This window comes from Pongo abelii, chromosome 20 (assembly GCF_028885655.2).
Source record: "Pongo abelii isolate AG06213 chromosome 20, NHGRI_mPonAbe1-v2.0_pri, whole genome shotgun sequence".
Classification (NCBI taxonomy): domain Eukaryota; kingdom Metazoa; phylum Chordata; class Mammalia; order Primates; family Hominidae; genus Pongo; species Pongo abelii.
In genome coordinates, this window is record NC_072005.2 from 17375291 (window position 1) to 17387710 (window position 12420).

Here is a 12420-nt window from a genome sequence, read left to right on the forward strand (position 1 = left end):
TTCATCACCCAGGTATTAAACCTAGTACCCATTAGTTATTTTTCCTGATCATCTCCCTCCTCCCCCCTCCACCCTCCAGTAGGCCCCAGTGTGTGTTGTTCCCCTCTATGTGTCCATGTGTTCTCATCATTTGGCTCCCTTTTATAAATGAGAACATGCAATATTTGGTTTTCTGTTCCTGCATTAGTGTGCTAAGGATAATGGCCTCCAGCTCGATCCATGTTCCTGCAAAGGACATGACCTCCTTCCTTTTTTATGGCTGGGTAGTATTCCTTGATGTATATGCACCACATTTTCTTTATCCATTAGTGGGCATTTAGGTTACTTCCATTTCTTTGCTATTGTGAATAGTGCTGCAAAGAACACCCACATGCAGATACATTTATATGTAAACATGCCTATTGATACATAAATATGTATCAATAATACATATTTAATAATACATATCAATGTATTTAATAATACATATCAATAATACATATAAGTGGGGATCCCTTATCCAAACTGCTTGGGACCAGAAGTGTCTCCAGTTTGGGATTTTTTTCAGATTTTTCAATATTTATATTATACTTACTGGTTGAACATCTCAAATCTGAAAATCCAAAATCTGAAATGCTTCAATGAGCATTGTCTTTGAGCATCACATAATATTGGCAGTCCAAAAGTTTTGGATTTTTTTTTTTTTTTTTGAAATGGAGTCTTGCCGTATTGCCCAGGCTGGTCTCAAACTCCTGGGCTCAAGCCATCCTCCCGCCTCAGCCTCCCAAGTACCTAGGACTGCTGGTACGTGCCACTACACCTGGCTAGTTTTTTTATTTTTTACTTTTTATTTTTTGCACAGACAGGATCTTGCTATGTTGTCCAGGCTGGTCTTGAATTCCTGGCCTCAAGCAATCCTCCCACCTCGGCCTCTCAGTTACTTTTTATGTCAGTTACATGTTAACATGATCACATTTTGGATATATGGTGTTAAATTAAGTGTATTATTAGAGCTTTTTTTTTTTTTTTTTTTTTTTGAGATGGAGTTTCGCTCTTGTTGCCCAGGCTGGAGTAGGACCAATGGCACAATCTTGGCTCACTGCAACCTCCACTTCCCGGGTTCAAGCGATTCTCCTGCCTCAGCCTCCCAAGTAGCTGGGATTACAGGCTTGTGCCACCACGCCTGGCTAATTTTGTATCTTTAGTAGAGATGGGATTTTGCTATGTTGGTCAGGCTGGTCTCAAACTCCTGACCTCAGGTGATCCGCCTGCCTTGGCCTCCCAAAGTGCTGGGATTACAGGCATGAGCCACTGTGCCCAGCCCTATTAGAGTTAATTTTAAGCCACGCATCAGTTTAAAAAGTTTCCTATTTTGAAGCATTTCAGATTTTCAGATTAAGGATACTCGACCTGTATGCAATACATGTTATGTAGATATTACACATCTGGGAGATAAGAAACTTACTGACCCCGTGCCATCCCTACAGGAGGAGTATCAGGGCGAGGGGATCACATGGCACAACATCGGCTACACAGACAATGTCGGCTGCATCCATCTCATCAGCAAGAAGCCCACGGGCCTCTTCTACCTGCTGGACGAGGAGAGCAAGTAAGTGTCCACAGCCCATCCATCCCGGCACATCTACACATGGGCACTGGGTCAGGTTCTGCAGCCCCCAGAGCCTTACCCCAAATCCAGACTTTCCCAAGAGCTCTTTTTTATTTTTGAGACAGGGTCTCACTCTGTCACCCAGGCTAGAGTGTAGTGGTGCAATCAAAGCTCACTGCAGCCTCGACCTCCTGGGCTCAAGTGATCCCCTGACGTGAGCCTCTGGAGTAGCTGGGACTACAGGGTCATACCACCACACCTGGCTAATTTTTGTATTTCTTTGTAGCAACAGGGTTTCGTCATGTTGTCCACGCTGGCCTCAAACTCCTGAGCTCAAGGGATCCTCCCACCCCGGCCTCCGAGAGTACTGGGATTACAGGCGTGTGCCACCATGCCAGACCTTGTCCTGAGAACTTGTGTCTGTTCATTTCACTTGACCACAAAACCCAAGCTCGTGTGTGCAAAATGCACAAACACCTCACTGTGAAAACATCAACACATGTGATTAATTTGTGCACTTGAGGCACATCGGCCAGGAGTTTTCAGCAAAGGATTATGGGCCTATGCCTAGAAACTAGAGATGGGGGCCAGGCGTGGTGGGGCATACCTGTGGCCCCAGCTACTCAGGAGGCTGAGGCAGGAGGATCGCTTGAGCCTGGGAGGTTGAGGCTGCAGGGAGCTATGATCATGTCACTGCACTCCAACCTGGGCAATGGAGCAAGAGACAGGATTGGCGAGTTGTTGCAAAGGGCAGTGCAGTGTGTGGAATTGGGACCCAGATGCTGCCAGGCTCTGGTCTCACTTCTGAGCCTTCCTCCCTCATCCCCGCAGTCCACAGGGCACCGTGAAGGCAGACAGGGAGGTCAATAAGGCACCTCATTCTGGGTCACCCGTTGTAGTCACTGAAATCACGTGACACATACCGAACTACTTTTCTGTGGCTCCCCTAAGGAACCACTACAAGCCAGGTGGGCTCTTGAGCCCAGGAGATCAAGACCAGCCTGGGCAACATAGAAAGATTCCATCTCGGCCAGGCGCAGTGGCTCACGCCTGTAATCCCAGCACTTTGGGAGGCCAAGGCAGGCGGATCACCTGAGGTCAGGAGTTGGAGACCAGTCTGGCCAACATAGTGAAACCCTGTCTCTACTGAAAATACAAAAATTAGCCGGGCATGGTGGCAGGCGCCTGTAATCCCAGCTACTCAGGAGGCTGAGGCAGGAGAATCGCTTGAATCTGGGAGGCGGAGGTTGCAGTGAGTGGAGATCGCGCCATTGCACTCCAGCCTGGGTGACAGACCAAGACTCTGTCTCAAAAAAAAAAAAAAAAGATTCCATCTCTACAAAAAAATTTTTAACCAGCCTGGCCAACATGGCAAAACCCCATCTCTACTAAAAATACAAAAATTAGCCAGGCATGGTGGTGGGTGCCTATAATTCCAGCTACTTGGGAGGCTGAGGCTGGAGAATCATTTGAACCCGGGAGGTGGAGTTCTTAAAACCACAGTAATCTATTCTCTTATGGTTCTGGAAGCTGGAAGTCTAAAGTCAAAGTGTCAGCAGAGCTGTGCTGCCTCCAGAGGCTCCAAGGGAGGACCCTTCCTTTCCTCCTCCAGCTTCTACGGGTCCAAGCTTTCCTTGGCTTTTGGCCGCATTGCTCCAGTCCCTGCCTCCCTCTTCCTCTTCACATGGACTTCTTCCATCTGTGTCTACATCACTCATCTCTCAGTCCTGTCTCCTCCTCTTCTTTTTTTTTTTTTTTTTTTGAGACAGGCTCTTGCTCTGTTGCCCAAGCTGGAGTGCAGTGGCACAACCTCGGTTCACTGCAGCCTCAACCTCTCAGGCTTAAGCCATCTTCCTGCCTCACCCTCTCAAATGCCTGAGACTATAGGTGTGCACCACCACACCCAGCTAAGTTTAAAAAAAATTTTTTTTTTTTGAGAAGGAGTCTCGCTCTGTCACCCAGGCTAGAGGGTAGTGGCGCCATCTTGGCTCAAGTTAATTGGCTTCATCTCAGCTCACTGTAACCCCCACCTCCCAGGATCAAGCGATTTTCGTGTCTCAGCCTCCCGAGTAGCTGGGATTACAGGTGCCTTGCCACCATGCCCAGCTAATTTTTGTATTTTTAGTAGAGATGGGGTTTTTTCACCATGTTGGCCAGGCTGGTTAAAAATTTTTTTTGTAGAGATGGAATCTCCCTATGTTGCCTGGGCTAGTCTTGAACTCCTGGGCTCGAGCAATCTTCTCACCTTGACCTCCCAAAGTGCTGGGACCATAGGTGTGAGCCACTACACCTGACCCTGTCTTCTCTTTTTAGAAGGACACCATCCATATGGAACTGGGTCCCACGCTAATGACCTCATCTTAACTAATTACACCTGCAAAGACCCTATTTTCCAAATAAGGTCACATTCAAAAGTCGGTGGTGTGGGGTTAAGATATGGACATATTGTCTTATCAGCAACTCTATCAGACCCATCCCTTGCCAGTAACATCTCCAAGGGGCTGGCCAGAGTCTCAAATGAATCAGGCACATCCCCTGCCTCAAACCTAGTCCCTGTCCAGGTCAGGGAGACAGACACATCCCTCTGAGGCTGGGGTCCAGGTAGAGAATGTTCAGATAAGAGCAGAGCATTTGTGCCAGGTGCGGTGGCTCCCACCTGTAATTCCAACACTTCGGGAGGCCGAGGTGGAGGATCATTTGAGAGCAGGAGTTAAAGACCAGCCTGGGTACCATAGTGAGACCCCATCTCTACAAAAACAAACAAAAAAAAACTAGCTGGGCACAGTGGCATGCACCTATAGTCCCAGCTACTCAGGAGGCTGAGGCAGGAGGATCACTTGAGCCCAGAGAGTCAAGGCTACAGTGAGTTGTGATTGTACCATTGCATTCTAGCCTGGGCAACAGAGCAAGACCCCAACTCTAAAAATTTAAAAAAAAAAAAAGTAGAGACGGCAGTAGGAGGAGCTACATCATCACAACCAGGAAACTCCCAGGGTCAGATCAGGGGAAGCCCGTGAGGCAGGGCCTGGCCCAGCAGGCTCGAGTCTCTTTAAAATCTTGCTATTTTTGCTCATCATGGAATTTTTTTTTTCTTTTTGCACATTGATTTAGATTTTCTGAAATACTGTGCTAAAATATTACCTATCTCAATGACTGAGGGTTTTGGGGGACACTCAAGGCAGATGCCTCACACTCCATACCCTCTTTACAGTCCTGGAAATGATATGTTTCATAGCTATAGACTCTCCCCTCCTTGGCCCCGTTAACACGGAGCCCCCGATGTTGGGATCTGGGCATGCGTTCCGCTGCCTGTATTTTCAAAAGTGGGGCCGGGCTCAGGCAGCGTTTGCCAAACCAACAACATCATTTCCCTCCTGGGAGGCAGACTCAGTCAGGTACAAGGAGTCCCTTATTCTGCCCCCACAATCTTCTCGTCCCCGGAGCACAACAGAGCCCTGCTTCATCCTCCTCTCCTAGCCTCTTCTTCCAACTGTGGAGCAGGAGAAGGACCCCCTGTCCAAGGTATGGCATTCAGGTACAAATGGCTCCAAGACCAGAAGTCACCCAGGCCCAGGATTATTCTTAGGAGCTGCCTATGATGGGTAACAGATCCAGACCTCCCAGGGGACAGACTTTGCAGACGCCACCAAGCCTGGTCAACAACCTCTCTCCAAGCCCTCTAGAAAACAGCCATGTGGGGTCGAAGAGAGTGAGCCACCCAGACTCAGGCACTGGGCTACTCAATGTTAATTCTGCAGCCCTGGCTGGGCGCAGTGGCTCACGCCTGTAATCCTAGTTGTTTGGGAGGCTGAGGCAGGAGGATCACTTGAGGCCAGGAGTTCAAGACCAGCCTGAGTAACATAGCAAGTCCCCTTCTCTTAAAAAAAAGAAAAACATCGTACTATAGTCCCAGCTACTCAGGAAGCTGAGGCAGGAAGATCCCTGGAGCCCAGGAGGTCAAGGCCACAGTGAGCTGTGATCGTACCACTACACTCCAGCCTGGGCAACAGAGTGAGACCCTGTCTCCAAAGAAAAAAATATTTTTTGTTTTAAAAATCCTGAAGCTTTGAGAGCGTCACTTCACCCTCAGCCTCCTTGTACCAGGCTGCAGCTGTGCCAGCTGATGCAGAAAGCAGAGTCCCAGCCCTCCGCCAGCATGTTCAGCATGAGGCAGGCAGGCGCATGCAGATAGCAGCGTCCCAGCCCTCCGCCGGCATGTTCGGCATGAGGCAGGCAGGCGCACTGTCATTCCTTCCTTTCTTCGCTCCTTCACCCACCCCTCTGCTCACAGAGCCCTGTGCCACTTCACTGCTCTGCCCACCCCATGCACCCACCCACCTCGTGCACAAGGGGTCTGCAAGGTAAAATACACAGCAGGTAAATCAGCCGCTGTTCATGCCTGCAAAGGTTCCGTGTTCTGTTCCCAGCTTCCCCCACGCCACGAGCCAGACCCTGCTGGCCAAGTTCAAACAGCAGCATGAGGACAATAAGTACTTCCTGGGCACCCCGGTCATGGAGCCAGCCTTCATCATCCAGCACTTCGCAGGGAAGGTGAAATATCAGATCAAGGTAGGTGTCTGCCCATCACCATTGGTGGAAGCCTGAGGGAAGCCACAGTCAGCCTAGAAGCCCACGTGGGAGGATCCTCCTGTGGGCGAGGTTCCAGGGTGCTCAGAACCCACCACGAATCCCCAGCTGCAATGTCCAAGGCTCCATAGCTCAAGAACTGCCATTTGCACTTAGGATGGGCCCCACCCCACTGCCAGCCCTTCCTGCGCCAGCCCGGGGTCTTTGGTAGGCACCGGTGAGTGACTATCCCCGAGTGACCGCCCACATCCATCCCCCACTAGGACTTCCGGGAGAAGAACATGGACTACATGCGGCCAGACATCGTGGCCCTGCTGCGGGGCAGTGACAGCTCCTATGTGCGGGAGCTCATCGGCATGGACCCCGTGGCCGTGTTCCGCTGGGCCGTGCTCCGGGCCGCTATCCGGGCCATGGCAGTGCTTCGGGAGGCCGGACGCCTGCGGGCCGAGAGGGCCGAAAAGGCTGCAGGTGGGAGCCGGGGCGTGAACCCACACAAGCGTCACTGTCGAGAGAGGGGCACATCCTGAGTTCATCTTAAAGTGAACAGTTCAGTGGCATTTAGTACATTCATTATGTTGTGCAAACACCACCTGTCTACCTGAAGTGTTCCTGTCACCCTGAACAGAAACTCGACCTGCGTGTGTAATTTAACCTCAGGGCATGCTATCAGCAACTCCATCAGGCCTCTCATTTGCTAATGATGCCCCCGATCCCACTGGCCCTGGGAGTTTGCTGATTGTGATAATGTAGCTCTTCCTAGTGCTCTGCCTCTTCTTTCTCTCTCTCTGTCTTGCTCTTTTTTTTTTTTTTTAAGAGACAGGGTCTCTCTCTCTCGCCCAGGCTCTAGTGTAATGACGCAATCTCGGCTCACTGCAACCTCCGCCTCTTGGGTTCAAGCGATTCTCCTGCTTCAGCCTCCCAAGTAGCTGGGACTACAGGAGACCGCCACCACACCAGGCTAATTTTTGTATTTTTAGTAGAGATGGGGTTTCGCCGTATTGGCCAGGCTGGTCTCGAACTCCTGACCTCAAGTGATCCACCCGCCTCTGACTCATGAAATGCTGGGATTGCAGGTGTGAGCCACCACGCCCAGCCCCAGCCTCTTCTCTTAACTGAACATTCTCTACCGGGAACCCAGCCTCAAAGGGACATTTCTGTCCCCCCATCCTAGACAGAGATGGTTTGAGGCAGGGGGTGTGCCTGATCCACTCAAGACTTGGGCCAGCCTTATAGAGTTGCTGATAGAAGGATGGCAGAAAGCTATGTCCTCATTTTTCCTGGAGGCAACCTGAGGCCTGCATGGTTGAGTGGCTCACCCGGGTCTAAGGGCTCCTACCTTCCGTCCTCAGCTTCAGTTTCAGTTATCAGCTGTGGCTTCTGTCTCCGGAAGGGGCTTGATGAAAAGGAGGAAGGATGAAGCTTTCATGAGAAATAGGAAATAGTGCTCTGTTTTGGGGATCCAAAACTTCACAGTTACCCAATTTTGCCCAAACTTGAGTGATGAGCTGCTTTTTTTTTTTTTTTTGAGACGGGCGTCTTGCTCTGTCGCCCAGGCTGGAGTGCAGTGGCATGATCTCGGCTACTGCAGGCCCCGCCTCCCGGGTTCACGCCATTCTTCTGCCTCAGCCTCCAGAGTAGCTGGGACTACAGGCACCCGCCACCATGCCTGGCTAATTGTTTTGTATTTTTTAGTAGAGATAGGGTTTCACCGTGTTAGCCAGGATGGTCTCGATCTCCTGACCTCATGATCCGTCTGTCTCAGCCTTCCAGAGTGCTGGGATTACAGGCGTGAGCCACCGTGCCTGGCCGATGAGTTGCTTTTTAAGATCAGTCTGCCAGGCGCCGTGGCTCACATCTGAAATCCCAGCACTTTGGGAGGCTGACGCAGACAATCGCTTGAGGTCAGGGGTTCAAGAGCAGCCTGACCAACATGGTGAAAGCCCATCTCTACTAAAAATGCAAATATTAGCCAGGCATGGTGGTGCATGCCTGTGGTCCCAGCTACCACAGGGAGGCTGAGGTAGGAGAATCGCTTGAACCCGGGAGGCAGAGGTTGCGGTGAGCCAAGATCATGCCAGTGCACTCCAGCCTGGATGACAGAGCAAGACTCCGTCTCAAAAAATAAATAAATAGGCTGGACACGGTGGCTCACGTCTGTAATCCCAGCACTTCGGGAGACCGAGGTGGGTGGACCACGAGGTCAGGCTGTTGAGACCAGCCTGGCAAACATAGTGAAACCCCGTCTCTAGTAAAAATACAAAAAAATTAGCCAGGTGCGGTGGCAGGCGCCTGTAGACCCAGCTACTCAGGAGGCTGAGGCAGGAGAATCACTTAAACCTGGGAGGCAGAGGTTGCAGTGAGCCAAGATCGCATCACTGCACTCCAGCCCAGGTGACAGTGCAAGACTCTGTCTCAAAAAATAAATAAATAAATAAATAAATAAAAAGATGGGTCAAAGTGTCTGGGTACAATGGTGCACACCGGTAGTCCTAGCACTTTAAGAGGCCAAAGCAGCTCTCTTGAGGCCAGCTATTTGAGACCAGCCTGGGCCACATAGTGAGACCCCATCTCTCCAGAAAAGCTGAAACTTAGTCATGTGTGTCAGCATGTGCCTGTAGCCCCAGCTACTTGGGAGGCTGAAGCAGGAGGATTGCTTGAGCCCAGGAGTTGGAGGTTACATGAACTATGATCGCACCACTGCACTCGGCCTAGGCAATGCAGCAAGACCCTGTTGGTAAAAAATTAAAAAAAAAAAAAAAAAAAAAGGTTGGGGGGTGTTGCAGAGACTCATGCCTATAATCCCAGGATTTTGGGAGGCCAAGGTGGGCAGATCACCTGAGGTCAGGAGTTCAAGAGCAGCCTGGCCAATATGGCAAAACCCCATCTCTACTAAAAATACAAAAATTAGCTGGGCACAGTGGCCTGTAGTCCTAGCTACTCAGGAGGCGGAGGTAGGAGAATCCCTTGAACTCGGGAGGCAGAAGTTGCAGTGGGCCGAGATCGCGCTACTGTGCTCCAGCCTGGGTGACAGAGCAAGACTCCATCTCAAATAAATAAATTAAAATGGGTTAAAATAATTGCAGCCTCCATAGGAGGCCGTCCCCACCACCGTCCACTCTGTGTCTCCAGCAGGTATTAGCAGCCCTGGTGCCCAAAGTCACCCGGAAGAGCTGCCAAGAGGAGCCAGCACCCCTTCGGAAAAACTTTACCGGTGAGCAAGACCCTGATTTGCCCAAACTGAAATCATTAGGTGGCAGCAGCATTGTTTCAAACAACTTAGGGAATGCTACAATCTTTTTTTTTTTTTTTTTTTTTTTTTTTTTTTGAGACGGAGTTTCGCTCTTGTTGCCCAGGCTGGAGTGCAGTGGCGCGATCTCGGCTCACTGCAACTTCTGACTCCCGGGTTCAAGCGATTCTCCTGCCTCAGCCTCCTGAGTAGCTGGAATTACAGGCATGCGCCACAATGCCCAGCTAATTTTGTTTTTTTGTTGTTGTTGTTTTTTGTTCGTTTGTTGTTTGTTTTTAGACAGAGTCTTGCTCTGTTGCCCAGGCAGTGGCGTGATCTCGGCTCACTGCAAGCTCCGCCTCCCAGGTTCATGCCATTCTCCTGCCTCAGCCTCTGGAGTAGCTGGGACTACAGGCACCCGCCACCACACCCGGCTAATTTTTTTTTGTATTTTTTTTTTTACTAGAGACGAGGTTTCACCGTGTTGGCCAGGATGGTCTCGATCTCCTGACCTCGTGATCCACCCGCCTCAGCCTCCCAAAGTGCTGGGATTACAGGTGTGAGCCACCATGCCTGGCCTAATTTTGTATTTTTAGTAGAGACGGAGTTTCTCCATCTTGGTCAGGCTGGTTTTGAACTCCTGACCTCGGGTGATCCACCCGCCTCGGCCTCCCAAAGTGCTGGGATTACAGGCGTGAGCCACTGGGGAATGCCACATTCTAAACCCAGGTCGAGGTTGCTCTGAATAAGTCACCGAGCTGCCGTTTGAAACAGAAAGACCCAGAACCAAGCAGCATTTGGTGACTGCTTTTCTGGACACAGAATAGCAGGCCTCGGTGCATCACGTGCTTTAGGGAGATGGGAGGAGGCTCAGTTTACAAAGGATCCATTTTATGGCCTAGGGTGGGCACTGGGAGGTAGAGCCCAAGCATCGATGGTGGTGCGGAGAGACGGGCCTGATTGATTGGAGAGTTCTTCCCCCATCCTGCCTGGAGTGGCCCGAAAGTAGTTCTGCCAAGTTACTTCATTCACAGTCAGAAACACATACACTTTGATGTTGCAAATGAGATGACACGGGGTCTTTTGTGGACCCTAGCAATGACCAAGAGCCCTGCACGCACCCAAGCATGTGCCAGCACCAGGGTAGAAAAGTGAGCAGGCTGGCCAGACGTGATGGTGCACGCCTGTAATCCCAGCACTTTGGGAGGCGAAGGTGGGCTGATCACTTGAGGTCGGGCGTTCGATACCAGCCTGGCCAACATGGTGAAACCTCCTCTCTACTAAAAATAGAAAAATTAGCCAGGCGTGGTGGCGAGTACCTGTAGTCCCAGCTACTCGAGAGGCTGAGGCAGGAGAATTGCTTGAACCTGGGAGATGGAGGTTGCAGTGAGCCAAGATCGCACCACTGCACTCTAGCCTGGGTGACAGAGCAAGACTCTGTCTCAAAAAAAAAAAAAAAAAAGTTTTTGGAATCACCTTTTTCACCCAAAATGGGACACAAGAAAGGAGAATACATTCCCCTGTTGTTTTTGTTTGTTTGTTTGTTTGTTTTTTTCCTCCCAAGTTCCCAACAGCTAGAAAGCTCCCTTCTATTTTGTTGCGTGGGTTGCATTTTTGTTTTGTTTTGTTTTGTTTTGCTTGAGACCAGGCTGGAGTGCAGTGGTGTAATCACAGCTCACTGCAGCCTCAACCTCCTGGGCTCAAGCAATCCCCCTACCTCAGCCTCCCAAGTAGCTGGGACAACAGGCACACGCCACCACACCTGACTTATTTTTTCTTTTATAAAGACAGGGTCTGATTATGTTGCCCAGGCTAATCTCAAACTCCTGGCCTCAAGCCATCTTCCCACTTCAGCCTCCCAAAGTCATGGGATTACAGGCATGAGCCACCACACCCAGTCCTCTTTTTTTTTTTCTTGACTCCCTTACCCCAAAGACAAAGTGACTTCTGACCTGCGGTAGCAGAAGCAGCATCCATCTCCCCAGGGCCTGGCCACAAGGCTGCGGGTCTCGCCCCGGGAGCATGTTAAGTTTATACAGATTCTCCCTTTCAGCTGCTCAATGCTAGATTTCTCATTTGACGGCTCTGAGGAGTTCGATATTAACGCTTTTGAGGACATCATTGCTTTCTATGAAAGCAAGAAGTGCAGAAAGGGCCTTTGATCCTGAGGCCAGCAAGGCACCGAGGGGAGCCATCTTCCCCAGGTGCTCAGTGCTGCGTCCAGGACACAGAGAGGACTGGCTGTTCAGGGAATGCCAGGGCCTGCAGGGGCCGCTCCTGCCAGATTTGCAGATTTAGCCGGGTCGGCAGGGCTGGGGGTGGGCCAAAGTCATGGGCCTCATTCCAAGCCGTGGCCGCTGCACTGACCACCCTGGGTGTGAAGGCCACTCGCATATAGAGGTGACAGACGACCCCTCTGTTGCCTTTGCTCTGCCTCCCTGGAGGGCTGGGGAGAGCAGGTAAGTGGGGCCATGGGGGCACTTGGCATGATGCATGGAGCACAGGGGCTGGGGTCGGGTCCTTCCAGGCCACCTGCCCAGAGCTAAAACGTGCTTTGAACGACTGCCAGCAGGACGCAGTAGCACGCACCTGTAATCCCAGCACTTTGGGAGGCCAAGGCGGGAGGATCACTTGAGGCCAGGAGTTTGAAACCAGCCTGGGCAACATAGCAAGACCCCACCTCTACAAGAAAAATAAATAAAATGTCTGAAATGAGGAATTCAAAAAAAAAAAAAACAGGAAAAACCAGATCCTCATTTCTAGAAGTTCTGTCAAAAACATTTGTCATTTAGACATTCCTCACTAATATTTAGTTTGAAAGCATCCAGTTTTCATCTCTAAGGCATCCTAATTCACACGCGGTATCAGTGCCAAAGTTTGTACCTCCAGCGTGAATGCTCAAGCTTAAGCCCACAGCCATCAAACAAAATGAAGCGAGTAAGGTTGAGTGCTTTGAGGGTAATTATCCCCTTAAACTAGGGTTTCTCTGGCCGGGCGCGGTGGCTCACCCCTGTAATCC

At 50.6% G+C, this 12420-nt stretch overlaps 1 protein-coding gene across 3 annotated transcripts in view; it reads left to right on the forward strand.

The window, feature by feature from the left end:
• The window catches only part of MYO9B (myosin IXB), a 136437-nt gene that overhangs the window by 89644 nt on the left and 34373 nt on the right, over nt 1-12420 (forward strand). For 2 of the 3 annotated variants that reach the window (XM_063719328.1, XM_063719329.1), the window contains exons 11-15: nt 1467-1588; nt 6016-6157; nt 6439-6643; nt 9305-9386; nt 11455-11544. In XM_063719328.1, the coding sequence (XP_063575398.1) occupies nt 1467-1588; nt 6016-6157; nt 6439-6643; nt 9305-9386; nt 11455-11544 (641 nt within the window). The remainder of the gene's footprint in view (nt 1-1466; nt 1589-6015; nt 6158-6438; nt 6644-9304; nt 9387-11454; nt 11545-12420) is intronic. The other variant, XM_024236773.3, reaches the window with a different exon arrangement.